The sequence below is a fragment of the Bos mutus genome, chromosome 22, assembly GCF_027580195.1.
Source record: "Bos mutus isolate GX-2022 chromosome 22, NWIPB_WYAK_1.1, whole genome shotgun sequence".
Lineage (NCBI taxonomy): Eukaryota > Metazoa > Chordata > Mammalia > Artiodactyla > Bovidae > Bos > Bos mutus.
Genome location: NC_091638.1, coordinates 25,220,544 through 25,243,994, shown reverse-complemented (window position 1 = coordinate 25,243,994; position 23,451 = coordinate 25,220,544). Strand labels below are relative to the sequence as shown.

General features: G+C 35.5%; 1 protein-coding gene across 1 annotated transcript in view; it reads left to right on the top strand.

The window, feature by feature from the left end:
• CNTN6 (contactin 6) overlaps positions 1 to 23,451 on the top strand; it is a 181,324-nt gene that overhangs the window by 121,217 nt on the left and 36,656 nt on the right. The window contains 1 exon segment of the mRNA XM_070359703.1: positions 10,290 to 10,417. Coding sequence (XP_070215804.1) covers positions 10,290 to 10,417 — 128 coding nt within the window.

Genomic DNA, 23,451 nt, shown 5'->3' with positions numbered 1-23,451 from the left:
TTTTATTCACAATAGCTCAAAAGTAGACAGCAAAGGATGTAAAAGTAGAAGGCAACAAGTTAAGGCATCTATTACTTTTGTTTTCCCTTTGTGCTACTAACATCCCATGATGTGGGAAGATTGAAATGTTGGGCGTTCTATCACACTATGTAGTCTGCCTTCAATTTATCAGTTAACCTTAAAGTGTTTGCAAATGTTGGTGGCTCAGTTTTTCTACATTTTCTATTTTTCTATGCCAATATAAAATCCCCCAATGTCATTTGACTGTCAGATACAGCTTATAGTTCTGAATTTCTACCTTTTTATTAATGCTCTAATGCAATTAGAAGAATAATGTGAGGTATTACACATTATAACTATTAATTATTCTATTGTTGAATGATCATAATACATCTATACATGTAAATGTCTTCAAATTCTAATTATTACAGAACATTTTAAATGTAAATGCCTTAATTTGTGATTTAATCATCTAAATAGACTACTAAGCTTTGGTAATTTGGGGGAAATTTCTCAATTTGATTGCATGAACAGGTGAACTATTCTAATTAAGTGGATATTTGAGAATAGACACTGGAGAGGAACAGTGTTATCACTGAACTGTGAAATGATCACAGAGAAAGAGTTAAGGAGGAAACATACATACACCATCAGTTAAGTATTAGAACTTAGTGATGCCAAAAGCAAGATAATTCAGGGACTGATAATTATCTCTTAAAGTCACAAACCATCCCACTGAGTCAGTCAGAGGAAAGGGTTTTTTTTAAGATGTCAGGCAGGAGTAAGAACCAAAATGAGATTCAAAAACACTGGTCTGAGTCATGTAGGAAAGCAAAGACCAAAACTGGTATCAGCGAAAAATAAAATTAATAGGTAGCACTTAATTAATCCAGTTCTTACAAGAAGTCTATGTCCGTACCCAAAATAAAAACGAGAACACTGCAGATCAGAAAAAAAATGATTCCACAAGTACAGACATGAAGTGGTATGAATTCAGTGTAGAGTCTTAGTCAGTGAAATGCTGGGGACAATCTGTCATTAGGCTCCTTTTAAAAAGTCTATCATATACCTCTCAGGTCTCTTTGTTGAATTGTGACAAAACACTTTGTCCTTTCCCTGCTGTTCCTGTTCATGGAATTGCAAAAGTGCTTACATTGTTTAGAAGAATGAAAAATTAGTTCATTATAGACCTACTGATGGCTAACTAGGAGTAGGGCATATTGCTAAGCATGCTAAACAGTTTACCTGATTTTCATCTCAAGATTCAGTGACACAGATAATATTAATATTCCCATGTTACAGATGAGAAAGCTGACAACTTGCATAGTTGAATAACTTGGACTCAGTAATACAAATATTAAATATGATGGCTCAGATTCAGTCACTTCCACAGTATAATCATAAGGGATTTGATTTAGGTCATACCTGAATGGTCTAGTGGTTTTCCCTACTTTATTCAATTTAAGTCTGAATTTGGCAATAAGGTGTTCATGATCTGAGCCACAATCAACCCCGGTCTTGTTTTTGCTGACTGTATAGAGCTTCTTCATCTTTGGCTGCAAAGAATATAATCAATCTGATTTCGATGTTGACCATTTGGAAGTCCATGTGTAGAGTTTTCTCTTGTATTTTAGGAAGAGGGTGTTTGCTATAACCAGTGCATTCTCTTGGCAAAACTCTATTAGCCTTTGCCCTGCTTCATTCTGTACTCCAAGGCCAAATTTGCCTATTACTCCAGGTGTTTCTTGACTTCCTACTTTTGCATTCCAGTCCCCTATAATGAAAAGGACATCTTTTGGGCATGTTAGTTCTAGAAGGTCTTGTAGGTCTTCATAGAACTGTTCAAAATCAGCTTCTTCAGCATTACTGGTCGGGGCATAGATTTGGATTACCATGATATTAAATCGTTTGCCTTGGAAACGAATAGAGATAGTTCTGTCGTCTTTGAGATTGTATCCAAGTACTGCATTTCAGAGTCTTTTGTTGACTATCATAGCTACTCCATTTAGTCTAAGGACTCTTGCCCACAGTAGCAGATATAATGGTTATCTGAGTTAAATTCAGTGGAAGTGAGAAATAGATTTAAGGGACTACATCTGATAGACAGAGTGCCTGATGAACTTTGGACAGAGGTTTATGACATTATACAGGAGACAGGGATCAAGACCATTCCCAAGAAAAAGGAATGCAAAAAATTAAAAAGGCTGTCTGAGGACATCTTACAAATAGCTGAGAAAAGAAGAGAAGTGAAAGCAAAGGAGAAAAGGAAAGATATACCCATTTGAATGCAGAGTTCCAAAGGATAGCAGGGAGAGATAAGAAAGCCTTCCTCAGTGATCAATGCAAAGAAATAGAGGAAACCAATAGAATGGGAAAGACTAGAGATCTCTTCAAGAAAATTAGAGATACCAAAGGAACATTTCATGCAAAGATGGGCTCAATAAAGGACAGAAATTGTATGGACCTAAAAGAAGCAGAAGATATTAAGAGAAGTAGCAAGAATACACAGAAGAACTGTACAAAAAAGAGCTTCACGACCCAGATACTCACAGTGTGACCAGTCACCTAGAGCCAGACATCCTGCAATGTGAAGTCAGTGGGCCTTAGAAAGCATCACTACGAACAAAGCTAGTGGAGGTGATAGAATTCCAGTGGAGTTATTTCAAATCCTGAAAGATGATGCTGTGAAAGTGCTGCACTCAATGTGCCAGCAAGTTTGGAAAACAGCAGTGGCCACAGGACTGGAAAAGGTCAGTTTTTATCCCAGTCCCAAAGAAAGGCAATGCCAAAGAGTGCTCAAACTACTGCACAATTGCACTCATCTCACATGCTAGTAAAGTAATGCTCAAAATTCTCCAAGCCAGGCTTCAACAGTACATGAATCATGAACTTCCAGATGTTCAAGCTGGTTTTAGAAAAGGCAGAGGAACCAGGGATCAAATTTCCAACATCTGCTGGATCATCGAAAAAGCAAGGGTTCCAGAAAAACATCTATTTCTCTTTTATTGACTATGCCAAAGCCTTTGATTGTGTAGATCACAATAAACTGTGGAAAATTCTTCAAGAGATGGGAATACCACACCACCTGACCTGCCTTCTGAGAAATCTGTATGCAGGTCAAGAAGCAACAGTTAGAAATGGACATGGAACAACAGACTAGTTCCAAATAGGGAAAGCAGTACATCAAGGCTGCAATTGACACCCTGCTTATTTAAATTATATGCAGAGTACATCATGAGAAACACTGGGCTGCATGAAGCACAAGCTGGAATCAAGTTTTCCAGGAGAAATATCAATAACCACAGATATGCAGATGACACCAGCCTTATGGCAGAAAGTGAAGAAGAACTAAAGAGCCCCTTGATGAAAGTGAAAGAGGAGAGTGAAAAAGTTGGCTTAAGGCTCAACATTCAGAAAACTAAGATCATGGCATCTGGTCTTATCACTTGCTGATAAATAGATGGGGAAACAGTGGAAACAGTGATAAATTTTTTTTTTGGAGGGGCCTTCAAAATCACTGCAGATGGTTACTGCAGCCATGAAATTAAAAGCTTACACTTTGGAAGAAAAGCTATGACCAACCTAGACAGCATATTAAAAAGCAAAGACTACTTTGCCAACAAAGGTTTGTCTAGTCAAAGCTGTGTTTTTTGCAGTAGTCATGTATGGATGTGAGAGTTGGACTGTAAAGAAAGCTGAGCGTCAAAGACTCAATCCTTTTGAACTGTGGTGTTGGAGAAGACTCTTGAGAGTTTCTTGAACTGCAAAAAGATTGAGCCAGTCCATCCTAAAGGAAATCAGTCCTGAATAGTCATTGGAAGGACTGATGTTGAAGCTGAAACTCCAATATTTTGGCCACCTGATGGGAAGAGCTGACTCATTTGAAAAGCTCTTATGCTGGAATGATTGAAGGTGGGAGGAGAAGGGGAAGACAGAGGATGAGATGGTTGGATGGCATCACCGACTCAAGGACATGAGTTTGGGTAAACTCTGGGAGTTGGTGATGGACAGGGAGGCCTGGCATGCTGCAGTATGGGGTTGCAAAGAGTGGGATATGACTGAGTGACTGAACTGAACTGAGAATCAGTCATAAGCAGTTGACCCCCACTCCACGTTTGCTAAATAATACTACTACTTATAACACCATTATTGCATAGGACAGTGTGAGAGAAGAAAACTAGTCCTTAGTATTAGTATTGCCATCATCATTGCCTTAGGTTTTTGGTTAAAACTCCCCCATGGTAAAGGATATCAAACTTGCTTTTACTATTTCAGAAAAGCTTAAAGTCCTGAGAAAATGTGCATATATGCACACACATTAAATATTCCATTACATTTGGGGAGTCAAATTGAAAACCTCCAATATTAAAGAGAATGTTATGTAAATACTATATATATCTTCATGGACTGTGGCCCACCAGACTACTCTCCACTTGGAATTTTCCATACAAGAATACTGGATAGGGTGCCATTTCCGTCTCCTGGGGATCTTTCCAACCCAGACCCAGAGATCAAACCTGTGTTCTTGCATCTCCTGCATTGGCAGGTAGGTTTTTTACCATTAGCACCACCTGGGAAGCCTATGTATGTGTACATGTATATACCTGCTTCACTCTTACTTTTGTTTCCTAGGGAATCTGGAGTAAACTATGTAACTTTCTCTATCATACCCCTCCTCTTATTCACTACATTTCACAGTATTTGCACTGTCTCTCCAAATATTAAAGATTATCATATACATGTGTGTGTGTGTGTGTGTGTGTGTGTGTGTGTGTACACTCAAATTTGTACTTTTAGAAACTATTAGGTTGGCCAGGGTGTATTTGGATTTTCCATAAGATGTTACAGAAAAACCTAAATAAAGATTTGGCCTTATTAGTAACTATACTTTGTAAACTTACAGTGAAAGAGCACTTGCTAAAACAAGTACTTCCTAGTCTAGAGAGACAGACATGGTTGGAATCTATACTACCTAGCAGGTACATTGATGTACCCCCTTCTTTCCATGCCTCCCTTTCCTGACTTGTAAAATGGGGATGATACGAATAGTGAGCACAGAGGTTTACTTAATGATTCAATAAGCTGACATTTTTAGGGCTTCCTGAGTGGCACTAGCGGTTAAAGAATCCGCCTGCTAGTGCAGGAGACTTAAGAGACATGTGTCCGATCCTTTGGTTGGGAAGAACCCCTGGAGGAGGAAATGGCAACCTGCTCCAGTATTCTTGCCTGAGAAATCCCACGGACAGAGGAGCCTAGTGGGCTACAGTCCATGGGGTTGCAAAGAGTTGGACATGACTGAGCACAGAAGGCGTACATATGCTTAGTAGAGGACTTGTGCAGACACCATACAGTAATAGTTCACAAGCTGTTTGTGTTTTGACCAATGAGTTTAGTTCTGCAAAATAATATCCTTGATATTGACATTATCTATTTTTCACATACCTATTGTAATATTTAACACAGTACCTGGAACACAATAGATGTTTAATGAATATTTGCTGAATAAATTTAGAAGCAAAACAATCTCTATAAATGCTCTATAAATTGCTACTAAATTTTTAGAAGCCTTACCATATTCCATCGTACTTTGATATTTTCATACATGCTTTTATAATCTATTATCTGTTAGCAATGTAATCTCAGCCTTAAGTTCTAATTTAAAAATATACATGAATTATATGTAATCAATCACTTCAATATCTTTTGCTTTCTTCTCTGTGGCTTATATTCTCTTTGATAATTATTTATGCAAATTTCCATTTTTACCACCAGAATGTTTTCCCAGTTTTTAGATAACCAAGCATATCTACACTTGTAGTTGTGCTTTGTTTTTAAATGCCAGAGAGGCTTATGTAAATAAAGATAGAATATTTTAATGTACTTTATTAATATGTTCTTTACAGCCCTCCAGATAGCATTTTGAAGTATCTTTTAGAATAATCCAAAAGAAGGATAGAAAGCCAGCCTTTATCTTTATCAATGTTACCAAAACCATCAATTAAAATGTTCCAGTTAATTTTAACATGTGCATCCTTCCTTATCTGAAAATGTCAATTGTTCAGTTTGCTTAATACAGTTTGACGTCAACTGGGTGTTCTTTCTTTTTTTTAATCGTTTATACTAAGCCATGTTTTGATATGTGACAGATGGGAAATTCTCACTTTTCTTTAATAGTTTTTTTAAAATTATTCTGCATAAATTTAAGGCTATGATTAGGTAGTTTGAGTATATCTACATTATTAAAGATTGAATTTTCTTACTGTATTTTAAATCTCTTATTAATGAAAAAATTATCTGAAATATTCATACCACTTACTTATCACATTAAATTCTCAAATTATGGTAAATCTCTGGCTTTCTATATCCTAGGTAATTAGGGAGAATTACACTCTTAATTATATATTTTTTATAAATGACAAATTGGTTTGTTTACTAGTTTGGTTTCATAAAACTAGTTTGGTTTCATAAAAACTAGTTTGGTTTCCTAAAATGTTTTTATAAAACATTTAAATCTAAGACTTTTTATTCTTTTGTACATTTTTGCATATTGTGTGTGTGTTTAGTCTCAGTCGTGTCCGACTCATTGTGATCCCATGAACTATAGCCTGCAAGGCTCCTCTGTCCATGGAATTCTCCAGGCAAGAATACCGGAGTGGGTAGCCATTCTCTTCTCCAGGGGATCTTCCCTACCCAGGGATTGAACCCGTGTCTCCTGTATTGCAGACAGACTCTTTAAGATTTCAGCCACCAGGGAAGTCCTTTTTGCATACTGACCTTATGAAAACAAAATGGATTCTTCAGTTCAGCTTAGTCGCTCAGTTGTGTCCGACTCTTTGCGATCCCATGAACCACAGCACGCCAAGCCTCCCTGTCCATCACCAACTCTCAGAGTTTACCCAAACTCATGTCCATTGAGTCGGTGATGCCATCTTACCATCTCATCCTCTGTCATCCCTTCTTTTCAGCCTTCAATCTTTCCCAACATCAGGGTCTTTTCAAATGAGTCAGCTCTTCACATCAGATGGCCAAAATATTGGAGTTTCAGCTTCAACATCAGTCCTTCCAATGAATACCCAGGACTGATCTCCTTTAGGATGGACTGGTTGGCTCTCCTTGCAGTCCAAGGGACTCTCAAGAGTCTTCTCCAACACCACAGTTCAAAAGCATCAATTCTTTGGTGCTCAGCCTTCTTCACAGTCCAACTCTCACATCCATACGTGACCACAGGAAAAACCATAGCCTTGACTAGATGGACCTTTGTTGGCAAAGTAATGTCTCTGCTTTTTAATATGCTATCTAGGTTGGTCAGAACTTTCCTTCCAAGGAGTAAGTGTCTTTTAATTTCATGGCTGCAATCACCATCTGCAGTGATTTTGGAGCCCCAAAAAATAAAGTCAGCCACTGTTTCCACTGTTTCCCCATCGATTTGCCATGAAGTGATGGAACCAGATGCCATGATCTTTGTTTTCTGAATGTTGAGCTTTAAGCCAACTTTTTCACTCTCCACTTTCACTTTCATCAAGAGGCTCTTTAGTTCCTCTTGACTTTCTGCCATAAAGGTGGTGTCATCTGCATATCTGAGGTTATTGATATTTTTCTCGGCAATCTTGATTCCAGCTTGTGCTTCTTCCAGCCCAGCGTTTCTCATGATGTACTCTGCATATAAGTTAAATAAAAGGGTGCCAATATACAGCCTTGACGTACTCCTTTTCCTTTTGGAACCAGTCTGTTGTTCCATGTCCAGTTCTAACTGTTGCTTTCTGGCCTACATACAGGTTTCTCAAGAGGCAGGTCAGGTGGTGTGGTATTCCCATCTCTTTCAGAATTCTCCAGTGTTTATTGTGATCCACACAGTCAAAGGCTTTGGCATAGTCAATAACACAGACTGAAATCTTTATTATAATGACTTGAACAATGTTCTCAAACGTTATTGTGCTTATAAATTACTGAAAATCATGTTAATATGCAAAGTTTGATTCAGTAGGTCTGGGATGAGACTACATTTTGAGGCATAAACACCTAAGATTATCTTAAGGGCATCTAATGATGGCTCAACAGATATTTCTTGAATGTCATATTCAACATGCACAATTATTTACTGCAAGTGAGGCAAAGCAATGATTTTTGAAAGAAAATGAGCACTCAGTTGCAATGTTCAATTCACTCTTTGACACTTATTAGCTGCTTAGATTTGTACAGATTTTAACTTTTCCTAGTCTTAGTATGCCTTCTTATTATCCCAAGCTTGAGAAATGTCTATTGATTTTCTAAGATATCTAAAGAAATAATCTGTTTCAATGATGACAATTTCAGTTCAATTTAACAAACTACTGAACATACACAATGAGTTAAAAGAATGGTATACTCAGGTAATAATAAACCACAGTTTATATGAATTTTCCTTTTCTGCAAGTTAAGTGAAACATTATACAACATACAAGCATTGACAGTACTAGTTGGGAAGTTGTTGGCCTTTAGCTATCAGCAGGTATATATTTTTAACATTTAAAATTATTTTGGCAAAAATTTAATGTTTCTATGTTGCTTAAAATTCTTAGTTTTTCCTAAATTCTAGAGGTAAATGATGCACCCACATGTATCTCACATCGATTTCTTCTAATTGAATCAGATAAGGAATTGTTTGGGGCCAGACCCTTGCTACATACTGGAATATCTTTGTTACTGTTCATTAACAGTATGATTCAACTGTTAACATAAATTGGGATCAAGAAATCTAGACATTTCAGAAATTAAATATCAAATGTTTGCTAATGGGGAATACTCCAAGATAATGACTTAAAAACTTCTGATTATGTGTCATGGAACATTCTAAACCCAGAAGTGGATCCTTTCACTCACTTGGCAATAGAATATGGGACTATCACTAAATATAAACTAACATCAGAAGCTGGTTTGGTACAAATTGTACTTGGCTAATATTCTCTGTGTTTCAAATTGGGTAATTAATTACATTAGCTACATTTCCTGTAATAAACATATTAGAAACAATGATATGTTTGCAATGAAACAAATATGGTTTTGCTATTTTTAATAGATGTGATATGCATGCCACATTCCTTTCTTTCCTTTAAAACCACTGTCATTACAAATGAATTTTCACTATTTATTTTTATGCAATACTGACTACCTAGCTAGTGCTTTTACAGTTTTGTTTTGTTTTTTACAAACTTTCAACTTTTTATTTTGTATTTGGGCATAGCCAATTAACAATGTTGTGGTAATTTCGGGTGACACAAACTCCCCTCCCATTCAGGCTGACATATAACAATGGGTAGAGTTTCATGTATTATACAATATGTCCTTCCTTGTTGGTTATCATAATATGTCCTTCCTTGTTGGTTATCCATTTTGAATATAGCAGTCTGTATTTTTAAAAGATCATAAATTTAAATTTATAACACAAAATTGGGTACATGTTTTTTGTTTCATTTTGTCTCCTTATTAAAATACTTGGTGATGATTTTGCCAAGAAACCAATCTTAGGGTTTCCCTTGATTACAACAATGTTCTGATGTTTGCTTTTGACTATTTCTGAGTTTCAGAGAAAATTTCATAGGAACCATTTTATGAAAGGCTGAAAGTTCTTAAATAGCTATCCCTCCATTGTATACTATATGATTACATGTATTTTAGGAATATTTAATTCAGTCTGACTTTTTGAAGTCTTCATTCATTTTACTCCTTTCTCCTTTTGATGGACTAGGCCACATAACAAGATGGGCCTGAGGCCTTTAGCTATGGGACCATGTGGATAGTTCCTTTAGCTCACTAGCACAGGCAAATATCGTCATGGTTGAGAACCTATTGTTTGGTAGCTGAAAGTCCTAAGTAAAAGCCGGTTTATAAAGCCACAGAGTTAACAGTGTGAAAATCAGCTTGCATGTCTCTAATACCAACTTCAATTTTCAGCAGAGAGTTGACTTTTCAAAATGCACAGTGAATAGTTGCATTTGTTTTTAATCAAGCAAATGGGCATTGCAGCATCAAGCACTCATTTGATTTTTAATGTGCATTGGTATCACCAATGATAATTCAAGTGACAGCATAAATAATTGTCAATACTGTGTCAGAATAAAAGCAACTGTCATTTTTTCTAATATGCAGATTCAGAGATTACTCACAATTAAAAGCAGAATAATAGGAAAGGGATATATTCATATTATCAAATACAGCCATGGTTTTAGAAATGCTTTAAAATGAAAGTAAGAGGTTAAAGCTTACCAGTTTTACAGAACCTTACTTATATTAATTATAAATTTTCTTTTTAGAGTGTTTCTCTTGGAGGACGGCAGCCTCAAAATATATAATGTTACCAGGTTGGATGCTGGATTATATACTTGCATAGCTACAAATCAGTTTGGTGTTGCAAAGAACACTGGCAGCCTCATCATAAAAGGTATTTTACTATCTTTGTTTGTGCTCGATGAACACTGGAGATACATTTGCATACCTGACCTCTATCACTGTCAACCCTGCATCATATTGCATATGTGAAATATTTGGTTTCACAGCTTATTTGAGTAGTACCCTTATATTTATTAATAGCATGCTCACTTTGCCAGTGGAACAGAATGGTAGATGTGAATAGCTTGACAGTTCAAAAGCTGTCCAGTGGGTAATAAGACAAAACTAAAACCTCCACTTAAAATATGCGGATTTCCACAAATGCCTCCATGAGAGGAATTTATGAATATTTTGATGATGTTAGTGAGGTTTCTTTCAGAAACTCTCAATTTGTATAAAAATTTTACCTGGATGTAAGGCTGCCAAGCACATAGTCGATTCATTTGTTTCTATAACTCTGGGTACTTAACTATAACGAGCAAAATGCAGACTTTCTTGCATTCGCCTTAATAAGCAGTTTTTTACAAAGATAAAAAAATAAAATATTGGTGACATGTGAATCATTATTAGATTCCCATCACAGTAAACGGATATGTTCACCCAATTTCAGATGGTAAAAGTGCACAATCTATTCTTGAAACTTTTAAACTAGTATCAGTCCAAATGTATCTCCATATATCACCAGGGGACACAATTAGGATTAGACGCTTCTATTCTCCATCTCTGCTACTTTATTGAATCTCAGCTCATAAAACTAGTATGTTTAGGGGAAGCCAGGTCACTTTATCATTTCATTGCCTCCTGGATGATCAAAATGACTGTCTTGATAGAGGAGTCTGAGCAGCTTATTAAGCCCAAATGATTAAATTCAGCAATTGGTGTTTTATCATTATTTCTATTAGAAATAAATAAGTTCAACAAAAAGTAGTTAGCTATTACCCACCAATTATCCTTTAAAATGTCTAAAGGAAAATAAACACCCACTTTTATCCCTAGAAGATATTTCTGTCAACTTTATCTCAAGCCTATTATATTATGCCAACAATTGTCTGAAACACTCAGGGGAAATGTAAATGATAGAACTTGTGTAAAAATCCAACCAGTGTGGCATATTTTGAAAAACTTCACTTCTTTAATACTGTATTGTCATCAGGTTTTTAAGACTGATATGGACTTAATGTTTCAAGGAATGTGCTATAATTATATTTAATGATAGGGAATTTCCCCAGCAGCTTTTTGGTAATACTCATGTACTAAAAAGTGTGAATGCTTTATGTTTGAAGAAATAACATGTCCATCAAGGGAAGAAAAAGAGATTACCTTATTTCCAATTTAGATGCTATGAGTGGTATTCATTCACTACATTACAATAGAAGATTAATATATGCTGGAAAGACATGCAGTTAATTTTTCTAGGTATGGAGAAATCCAGTAGGAATTAAAACGTGAAATATTAAAGACAGAACACATCAGTAGTGAAAATGTAGTTTCTCAAAAGTTTTGGTGGACTACTGGTGATGGGTAAGCGGGACCAACAGTTTGCTGCTTAAATACAATGATGAGATCCTTTCACCCTAAAGACTAAAAAAAAAAAATTATAAATAGATTAAGCAACACAGATAGTTTTTCTTCCTCAATATTTTCTTTTGCCTTTGGCACCACAATATTGTACATTACTAATCAATGGAAGAAAAATCAAGTGAGAAGATTCACATAAATATGAGAAACTCAGAAACATCCGCTTAGTTCTAAAGATAGCATGTGGATACTTCAGAAGTGAAACATAGCCATGGAGGTTCCTGATTCTTAGGACAGAAACAAGTTGATAGGTATTTGGGGATTTTCCATAAAACATACCATAATCCCCAGATACTCTAATCTCTGTGAGTAAGAAAATAATTAAATAAGATTTCTCAGTTAAAAAGCTGACATAGTTTTGCTTACTTCTAATGTCCTTTGCTGGAGATATTAAAACAAAATGATCTCAACCTGCATTCCTGCTCATCTTCATCTTTTCCACTTTTCCTTCTTCTGTAGCATATTTCATCTTCCTACAAATGATATGATTCACTTATTCACATGTATTTTCTCCTTATCTTTCCCTTCTTCTAGAAAAGAAATGAAGAAGGCAAGGTTATCACAGCCCTGGGAACAGCCCTGGGAACTGTATGTGTTCACTAAATATTTATTGATTGAGTGACAGGATCTCACCTTATCCCCCTTGGTTCTCAGAGATAATTTCTATCCTGACTTCTCTGCTCTAAAATCTGAAAGTTTTCAATTTTTCAGGATTTATACTTGTTAGACTACTTCACAGTAGAGCACTTCAAAGGCAAATAATAAACTTCTAAATGCTTTCACTTTTCCAATTTTAGTGTTTGTAGTTACATGATTTAAACGCACAGAGAACTCCACACTCTGCAAAGGGGGACAAATAGGAAGCTACATGAAAATCTAAAATACTTCATGGACAGAACTCACTGTTCTTGTATTTTCAGTACAATTCCAGATGATTTACATATGCAAAAGGCTTATATCAATATGCATGAATATCATTATTTTCAGTTATTTATATCCCATGGTGGGAAAGAATATGTGTTTGTTATTTTTAGCCTTCATGAAATATCCACATCCCATTTCAAGGGGATTTGGGGATTTTTCGCTTCTTTGCCATTGATAGTAGCCATTAATGTAATAAAAATAAACACATATACATAACACATTTACAAAAACTACATAAACACAAGATATAAAAGCATATTTAGCAACTTTGCTTTATTGCTGATCTGTAATGCATACACTGTGGGATTCTTATACAAAATAGTTTTAAGATAAGTCTGTCATTGGCATTTCCTCTTAATGAGGCTGCTATCTCTAATTCCCTTTCATGTAGGAATGTTGAAGGTATTACTGCCAAAAATTATTATTTTACAACCTATAGAGTTGAAGATGTAATCTGAGAAGGAAACGTAATAGTATGCATTGATTCAGTCATTTTCTTGACTATTAAGAGCAGCCATCTGGCTGTTTGTGATGACGATTTAATATTTCTCTCTGTGCTTGCATATGTGTGTGTGTGTGTGTGTGTGTGTGCCTGTATATGTGTATGTGTTTGTATTTTCCTGTCTATAGTGTTCATTTATTGTCATTACAGCATCAAATATAATTTTGTCTCTCAAATCAAGATCAGCTTACAGTGACCTTTCTGATAATATGGTGGTAAAGAGCAAATGAGAAATTTCAGTAAAACTGATAAAACAATCATCTTTCTTTGAATTTACTTATCAGCCTCAGTCATGCAAGAAATGTTGTTGCTAGATAACATGTAAAAAGATAATAGTTACAAGAGTAAGATATTTTTCAGCTTAGTTTTTAGCTGATATGGCTTATCTGTGTTAAGAGGATTCTGAAGTTATCTGCACTGTATGTTGGAAATTTCTATTTCACTAATGCAGCAGGATAAAGCAATTTGCCATTCAAACATTGGAAGTGCAATTAGCACCAGCCTTGCCAGAGCCTCAGAAGATGCCCAGGGTAATTTGAGGACATGTTCCATGGGCACAAACAGGAAATTGAAAGGAAAGAGACTTTAAATGTCTTTGTTTTGAGGACTAGTAAAATTACAATGTGTACATACACTAAGAGGTATATGAAATTCACATAAAAGGGAAAATTATTTTATCTGGCATTTGGAAAATTATTAAAAAGCACAGAAACAGCAGGCTCTAGGAATGATCTTGTTTGCAGGCAACATTTGTTTTTGTTTCCCCACTGGAGAAGTTTTGGATGTTCAATTATAGGCCTCATTGCTTCAGCATTATTTTCAACTGAAATGTCGGAACTTGGAAAAGCATATCTAATGTGCAAATTAAGTTTATTGCTGCTCATTTAGTTGTTTATTCTTTGTGATAGAAGTCTTTATTATACCAGCACGGAGAGTGGCCTATCCATTTTCTCCAGCAGAAGAGGGTGTTCACTAATGTGATTTTACATTTACTAAGAGAAATACTAAGATAGGCAGATAATTGGAGGCTTTGTGGCTGTCCATGGCAGTTTAAAAGATCTGAGGTGTTTAACTCAGCTGTATCTAGAAGCCCAGCTTTCCTGAGTAAACCAAAAATACAATTTCACAGAGGTGACAAGACACAATGGAATATATCCACTATTTTGTAGTGGTTGAATTCTCCGAGTACTGCTAATGTCTTTCCCCAAATGTTTAACTCTACATCCCAATTTTATGCAAAGAATGAATTAAAAGATTTAATATAAAGAAGACTTTGACTTAAAAATTTTTAGTGGAAGTATTATTAAGGTGAAAAAATATATAGTGAATTTTTACACTGTCTAGATATGAAATTTTCATTCCCCCTCCAACACTGAAATAATGCCGAGTGAGTTCTTGAGACCTTAATTTCTTCAAGAATAAAGGAGAAAAAAACCAAAAAGCATTCATGTAAGGAAACCCAATAATGTCAATAATATTTCGGCCTTCATACCAATTTAGTTCACAGTCTTTTAAAAATCAAGCACATATCACTCCAGGTATGTTAAGCAGCTTTTTTTCTTTTAAATATATATTATACATTATAGGATGGACATCGTATATTAATTATAATTAATGAATTATAAGTTTGCGCATTTTTGATTATTCAAGAAAATTGTCACCAAACCTACTATTCGTTAAAATTTTGCATTGTTTTATTTACTCTTAGTAAAAATAGGGGATGTATAGCTTGTGGTTTGTGCCAATTAAAGAGGTCAAATAGATGAGCATATAACACTTCTTAAAGTGGTGAAAAGCAGAGACTTTGAAATTAGATATATTAGTTCAATTAAAAACTAGCATGAGATCCTAAAGAGTGTGTTTTTGCTGTTATTAATGTTGTATTATTTATTATCATCATTAATATTTTTTATCAAGTACATACTCTGCTCCAGGCATTGTCACAGGTCCTTGATGTATGTCATCTCACTGAACCCTCAGAACAACCCTTTGAAGCAAGTGATCATTAGAGATTGAGGTATAGAGGGCTAAAATTACTTGACAAGGTCCTTGTGTTATTGATATTAAGTGGCAGAACTCTTTTTATCCTTCTTTTTTACATTCCAGTAAAGTTATGTAATAATAATTACATGAGATAATTTCACATGGCATTGTTTAAAGTTTAGAAAAAGATATAGTAATTTGCAGATATTAGTACTTCCCTCTAAATACTTCATTTTAATTAATTAAATATAGTTCAATATTTGATAACTTTACATATGTAAAGAAAGTCTTAAGTGTACATTTTCTGAATTTTGGCAAATGCATACACCCCTGCAACCCCAAAGTCTACCAAAATACATTATCAGCCTGCCTGGTGGCTCAGACAGTAGAGAATCTGCCTGCAATACTGGAAACCTGGATTCAATCTCTGGGTTGGGAAGATTCCCTGGAGAAAGGAATGGCAACCCACCTCAGCATTTTGCCTGCAGAATTCCATGGACAGAGGAGCCTGGCAGGCTACAGCCCATGGGGTCGCAAAGAGTAGAACACAGCTGAATTACTAACACTTTCACTTTCACATATTGTTCCCTCATGCCCCTCCCTGGCCCCACCCTATTCCTAGAAGCAACAACTGTCATGATTTTTTTCTGCCATATACGCCATATAAATGCAATCATACAGTACATACTCACTCTTTGGTATCTGGCTTCCCTCACTTGACTTAAACCACTAGCCATTTACCTTCTCTTTATTAAAAATAAGCAAAACTAAGCAAAGCTTTACCAACAGTGGGTTTAGTCTGTGCAGTAAAAAAAAAAAAAAAAAAATCTTGAATGTTAAATAACTTTGCCTCCATTTTCCCTCTCAAATTTATTCACACTGTGCCCGAAGTATTTGGTTAACAATCGGAAGTTCAGTCTTTTTTTTTCAGTGATTCCGTTCTAAGGCTAAAGTAGTGAATAGACTTCTTTGTTCCTTGGATATTCTATTTCTAAACTAGTACAGTGGTCATTCAAGCTCTAGTGCCTTTTTTTTAAAGGAAAAATGTGTGGCATTACAACATTAAAAAAACAAAACAAAACATCCAGATGCAAGCTTTTCAGTCTATGGATCCTGAATACTCAAAGAAAGAGTTATTAGCAAATTCATTCAAGTCAAGAAAAGGAATAGGGTAGGAAAGGGGGTAAGGGAGTGCAGAGGGGAAAAATAATCAACGGAATTAATTGACTCTAATTTTCCTCTTCTGGATTTTATTTTCTTACTTCATCTTCCCTAAATCTAACATAGGGCTTCCCAGGTGGCACTAGTGGTAAAGAACATGCCTGCCAGTACAAGAGACAGAGATTCAACCCCTGGGTGGGGAAGGTGCCCTGGAGGAGGGCATGGCAACCCCCTTCAGTATTCTTGCCTGGAGAATCCCATGGACAGAGGAGCCTGGTGGGCTATGGTCTATAACGTCACAGAGTTGGACACAACTGAAGCGACTTAGCATGCACGCATGCAAACCTAACATAAACATTCAGAAGGCAACATTTTCTATTAGGTCCTATAGCCAGGCAAAATTAAAATTTTCTAATTTCATCTCTTATAAATCTACAGAACACTTCAACCTGGTTTTTTACTACAACCCAGAATAAAGTTACAGTTGGAGGACTGAGTGAACATTATCTATTTATAGGAAATATAAATATGATCCCATAAATAGTCATTGCCTATTATGTATTAACCACTTTGAAAGTGAGTTGTTGGTATATTTAATTCATTAAGCAGAATCTACGGTGCATGCTCTTTTCAAACACATGTAAGGCCCTGTTTTGATTACTTGTTAATACAGAAGATCTGTGTTTACATTTTATATTACTTTTATATTACTTGCTAGGGAATTTTTCAGTGTTACCTTGCATGATACTTAGACCTGTTTTTTCATTTAGACAACTTAAATTTAAGACAATTACTTTCTCCAGATGGTTCTTCATTTGTTTCTTTTACTCAGGGGTTCAGGGTAGTCTTTTAATATTTGCTCCAAATCATTTAAATATTGAAGTGGAAGATAAATGGGTAATGGTAACTGCAGGGAAACTATAATATATTGACCATGGTTACTTTGTGCATTGGAATTAAATTATACTCTGCCTGTGGTAGAATACAATATAAATATGAAATGCTGCAAATAGATTTTAATCTGCAAAACACATGTCTGAGCAGATCATTTTGCATTGGCTAAGAGGATATAAAGCAACCAAGCCTACTGCAAGTATTGGTACAAAGAGGAAAAGTATATTAAAAAAAGATTAAATACTCCTCCATTTCTGTCTTGCTAGAGGTAGGGAATTAGACTCCATCACACCAATTTCCTTGTTTGTTAGTTTTCTCTGTAGGGTTTATTTCAGAATATTAGCTTTCATTTCCCTGTGTTTGCTTTCCCTAAAGTTAGTAATTTTCTTGTTTGTTTGCTTAGTTTTCTACGGACCTGACAACAATTCATTCCTCAATCCTATCTCTACTCTCTTACTTTGATATTGATCTGCCTTTCTGTCTGTCGGAGAGCCTGGTTGCCTAAGCACCATGCCTTTCTCCTGACACACTTCCTCGTTTGAATAGACTGCATCTTCCAATGGATTTTTGAGAAAGAAATCAATAAAAGTGTATTTTTTTTAGATCTTTCATTTTTGAAAAGGTCTTTACACTAAGCTTACATTTGATTGATGCTTTAATTGGAAACAGAATCCTGGATTGGAAATCATGATTTTTCATAATTTGGAAATCTTGCTCTGCTGTAAAAGCTGAAACCATTTTGATTTCTGACCTGTTGTTTGTGACATCTTTTCTCACTCTCTCTGTCTAGAGGTCCTTTTTTCCCAAGTGTCCCACAATTACATGATGATTGGTGTAAATCTATTTTCAGCCTTTTTTACAGGGCATTTGGTGCACTTTGTCATCCTGGAAGCTCATAGCTCTTTGGGCCTGGGATATTTTTCTGAGTAATAATTTACTCCATTTCTTTTTCTGAAATGCCCATTTATAATAGATTTCCTAGACTGGCATTCAAGTTTATGAATATATGTATGCATGTGTGTATGTATCTACTCATCTATGTGTAGAATTTATTGTATTTTAATATATATATTTAGATAGGCGTGCTGCAATTCATGGGGCTTCAACGAGTCAGACATGACTGAGTGACTGAACTGAGAAACTGAGTCTATCTACATGTTTATATGTTTTATATATACATGTTATACATAATGTTTCTATATCCTCACATCCATTTTATAGCTGTTTTTGCTCTACCTTCTAGGATATTTTCTCAACTTTACCTTCCAGATTTTCTTTTGTATTTTTGCTTTTTAAAAAAATTTTTTTCTAAGTGTCTTTTTATTTTCTGTCTATTCTTTTAAGTAATATCTTGGTCTTTTCTTCCTTTCCTCTGGAAGTATTGCTTGTAGTTTTTTCTCTTTTCTTTGTTTTTTCTGAAAGGTCTCTCTTTTCCCAAACACTTTGTTTGCTCTTTGTTTTACGTCCTATCCTTTATTAAGAGGTGTTTGAAGATACATCGTGGAACTGTTGTCTGTTCATATTTAGATCACTAAAAATCCTACAGAAAGCTCTAATCAAGAGTGGGAATTTTGAATGATTTAACTTCATATTTAGATGATCTGGACAGGGAGGCCTGGCGTGCTGTGATTCATGGGGTCGCAAAGAGTCAGACACGACTGAGCGACTGAACTGAACTGGACTGAACTGAAGAAAAATATTGGAGTATCTTCTCTTTAGGCTTATCAGACTCCTAGGACAACCGTCCCTCACGTCCCTCCCAGGTTTCCTGTCTGGAGAGCAAAGGCCAAGCAGACAGCACTCTCGGAGCTGAATAGGGTTACAACACACAAATCTCAGCTCTCACTGTGTACATATTTCCTTAATTCCCTTATTTTCAGTAGGATTTTCCTCACCCTCAACTGGGCTTGGTGATAGGCAGTTCAAAGACCCTCTGTTTTATATTTTCTCAGCAAAGTAATTTGCTGGTCTTCTTCTTAGATGAGAAACTACTCTAGAGACCAAATAACATCCTATTCATAAATTCCCAAATGAATGAATACATAAAGACATGCTAAATAAGTTTTCCCCTCTGTCTTCCCACTGCCAGCCTGTGACTGACCTTTATAGTAAGTCAATTAGAAATCATTCAACTTCATTACAGTTTCTCAAATTTTGTCTCCACTCTTGATCTCTGTTTTGGTGGATTTGTATCTTAGAAGATAAATTTCTTTGGCATCATTTATTAAATGTTTATGAAGAACTTGAAATAAATACTATATAATCAATTATCATTACCAGTATAACATCATATTTTTACTGTGATTCTATTTTTCTCATCTAATATTTAGAAAAAGTCAAGTTTTAGCTATGTTTTGCTCAAACAAAATTTATCAAGTAAACTGGAAAGCACAATTTGGGAGATATGGGTCATGAACTCACCTCTTCCACTTATACAATAGATTAATTCCCCACTTGTACAATAAATTAATTCCTTCTCACGTTCAGGGATATTCTCTCTCTCTCTTTCTCCCTTTCTCTCTCATTCAACCTCTCTCTTTCAAACCTCCCTCCGTCTCTCTCCCTCTTTTTCTCCCTCCCCACCCCTTTCTTGTCCCTCTCCTTCACTTTGTCTTTTTCATCTCTATTATCCCCTCTGAGGTATCATTCACACCACCATACTCACATAATTTTAAAAATAGTCATTTTCTGACCATGATTCCCCCTATGGCTATTGCCATATTGGACTTTTGCCCTTTATACCAAAGCTCTTTTAAAAATTTGTCTGTATGAGCTTGCGTTTTTCAATCCTTCTTGTCCATTCTGTTTTGAATCCATGCAACCAGGCATCAGAATTTCTCTTAACAGGGTGACTAGTAGCCTCCACACTGTTTAGTCCAGTGGTCAGTTCTCAGTCTTCATCTTTCTTACTCTATCAGACTACTGATCATATTCTTCTTCATATATATCTCACTTCGTTGCCAAGACACAGTATTTGTCAGATTTTCCTTTAATCTCTTGAGTCACTCTTTTCCAATTTCCTCTTATCAATTTTCTTAATTTGGAATATACTACCATTCACTTGGTAACTCATCTAGTCTCATCATCTAAAATAACATCGATAAGCTAATTCCCAAAATGATAAACCAATGTAAGCATTTTTCTTAATTCCAAAATCCAACGAGCAATTTATCATATTCGCTTATCAGTTTGCTACATCCTAACACTGACCTCCTAATTCTCACTCCCCAAACTTGCTTCTCCTACCACTTTATGAATGACAACTTATAATGACAGTTGCTCAAGCCAAATTCTTGTAGTCATTCTAACTCATTTTCCAAAAATGGCCTCAACAATCAAGATATGCAAAGAATCTAACCACTTTCCACCACTTCAATTATCAAATATTAAACCATTAAACCATTATTGTCACTTTCCCAAAGTATGTCTCTTGATGACAACCAAGTTCATTTTACCTGCTGGGGATATAGGACAATGTGAAGAGACACTTCTGATAGTCAGAACTGAAGGATCTACTAACATCTAGTACATAGAGGCCAAAGATGCTGCTAGATATTCTGTAATGCACAGAACAGTCTCCCCACTTCCGTCTGAATCGACTGACCCGTACATGCAACAAAAAATTATCTGGCCCAAAATGATAACAATATTAAAGTTAAGGGATGCACCATAGTCTCAAAAACATGAGTCTCAATTCCATCTTTGTCTTCCTTCTAGAAGCTTGAATATTCATATTAAATTGTAGATGACATTTTTGCTTCTTTTACGGAGATCCTAGGACTTCCTTGGTGGCTCAGATGGTAAAGTGTCTGCCTACAATGTGGGAGACCCGGGTTCGATCCCTGGGTCAGGAAGATCCTCTGGAGAAAGAAATGTCAACCCACTACAGTACCCTTGCTTGGAAAATCTCATGGATGGAGGAGTGTGGTAGTTTACAGTCCACGGGGTCACAAAGAGTCAGACAGGACTGAGTAACTTCACACTTCTAAAGGCTCCTCAGTTCAGTGTTGTTTTATTTGCTCAGTCCCATTCTGATGTATACCTGGAAGAATTTATGGGTTCTGTACTAATTTAATGGTTTTGAATTAAATGTTGAATAAACAATTAGTATAGTTTTAAACTCATTAAGAGTTTCTACATCTGTCCTAAGGAGCACTCATTTCTTTCTCCAAATGACATGAATCATCACACTGCTCAAGCTGTTAGATGTCCTAAATATTCCTAAGACTACATATAATCTATTATAAAACATTAATAACATGGATAAACTTCTGTCCTGACTAGTTAAAGTAGCTTTGTCACACCAATTTCAATTACAAATATTGTAAAAAATATTTTTTTAAATAAAAATTTCAACAAGAAATTTTGGTAGTCTCACAGTGCCAGAAAGACAAAAAGCTGAGCTCAGAATCAACCAAACAGAATGAGGTCAGCTAAGCAATTCAGTCTTACCCCTAAGGGACCATGCCCTAGTAATAACAACAGAATAAAATTGTCCAAGACTTAAAGTCACTGACTGCAGACTCAGATTGATCAATTCCTGACTAGATTCTGCTCTTTTTCCGAATGCCTGCTTAAAAAGTAAGTCTTCTTGGGAAAATTGTAACAAAATGAAAATATTTACATTTTGAGCCACAGTGCCTGATATTTCATAAATGTTATTATCAATAGCTGGAGCCAGGACCAAAGGACCCAAACCCAGAGAAATATCAGAAAATAACAAGACATTACAACTGATAGAAAGGTAGAAGTTGTTACACAAGGATTTTAAAATAATTGTGATTATCTGTCATTTTAGTTATTAAATCTTGTCCAACGCTTTGTGACCCCATGTACTCTAGCCCACCAGGCTCCTCTGTCCATGAGATTTCCCGGCAAGAACGCTGGAGTGGGTTGCCATTTCCTTCTCAAAGGGGCTCTTCCACACCCAGGGATCAAACCTGTGTCTCCTGTATTGGCAGACAGATTCTTTATGGCTGAACCACCAGGGAAGCCCCAATTGTGATTAGTATGTTTTTCAAAAAGAGAACCAGATGGAGAATTTCAGAAGAGAAATGGTATGTATTCAAAATTAATTGGAAGCTCTAGAAGTGAAAAGTACAAAGGCTAAAATTAAGAACAAAATAGATCGATTTAATAGCCGAATAGATATTTCAAAGAAGATTAGTAAAGAGGAGGATATATGAATAGAAAATATCCAGAATGGAAAAATAAAGCAATAGGAAAGACAAAAAAGAACATAAGAAACATATTGCTTATGGTAAATAGCTCTAACACGTGAAATCTTGGTTCTAAAAGGAGCAGAGAGGGGAGAAATAAAATGAGAGATGGAGAATTTGAAGAAATATTTGCCAGAGATTAAAAAAAAAACTTTAAATGACAGCAGTCATCTATTCAGGAAATCATATGAGCCTCACTAGGATAAACACAAAAGAAAAGTTAAATAAGCACATAGTAGTGAAACCAAAGGCGAGGAAAAATCATTCCAATTAAAAAAAAAAAAAAAACTAGCAAAGACATTGACAGTTATCATAACAAGAAAATTAAAGGACTCAAGAAGATAGTAGAAAGACCTTTCTAACCGTCTTTCAGATGATACAATAAAATTCTATTCCAAGTACAGATATTCTCTTTAATGAAGACAAACAGAGATGCTTTCACACAAACAAAATCTCAGAAAATTCATCACTAAAATCTTCAGAAAAGAACATAAATGGAAGAAGAAATTAAAAGCAATTGGAAGAGTTAATATATTCATATGAGACTAACTGAGATTCTGAGCAATTAGAAAGAGGATCCAAATTTAAAGTTTTAATTTCTAGTCTTCACAAGTTAACTAATAAAAGAAAATACCAGAGAATTTCATCACCTGTTTTAAGTGCTATTTATATGCTAGTTTTCTTTATATTGGTATCTTAGCAACATTTTCAATAATGTCATAGACAAGTAAAGGCAGAATCACATGTTTACAGAGGGAGAAAGATTTGGTGATTTTCTTAAGGTATGTCAGTGTTTTGAGAGAAGTTGATAATTTCAGAACCTCC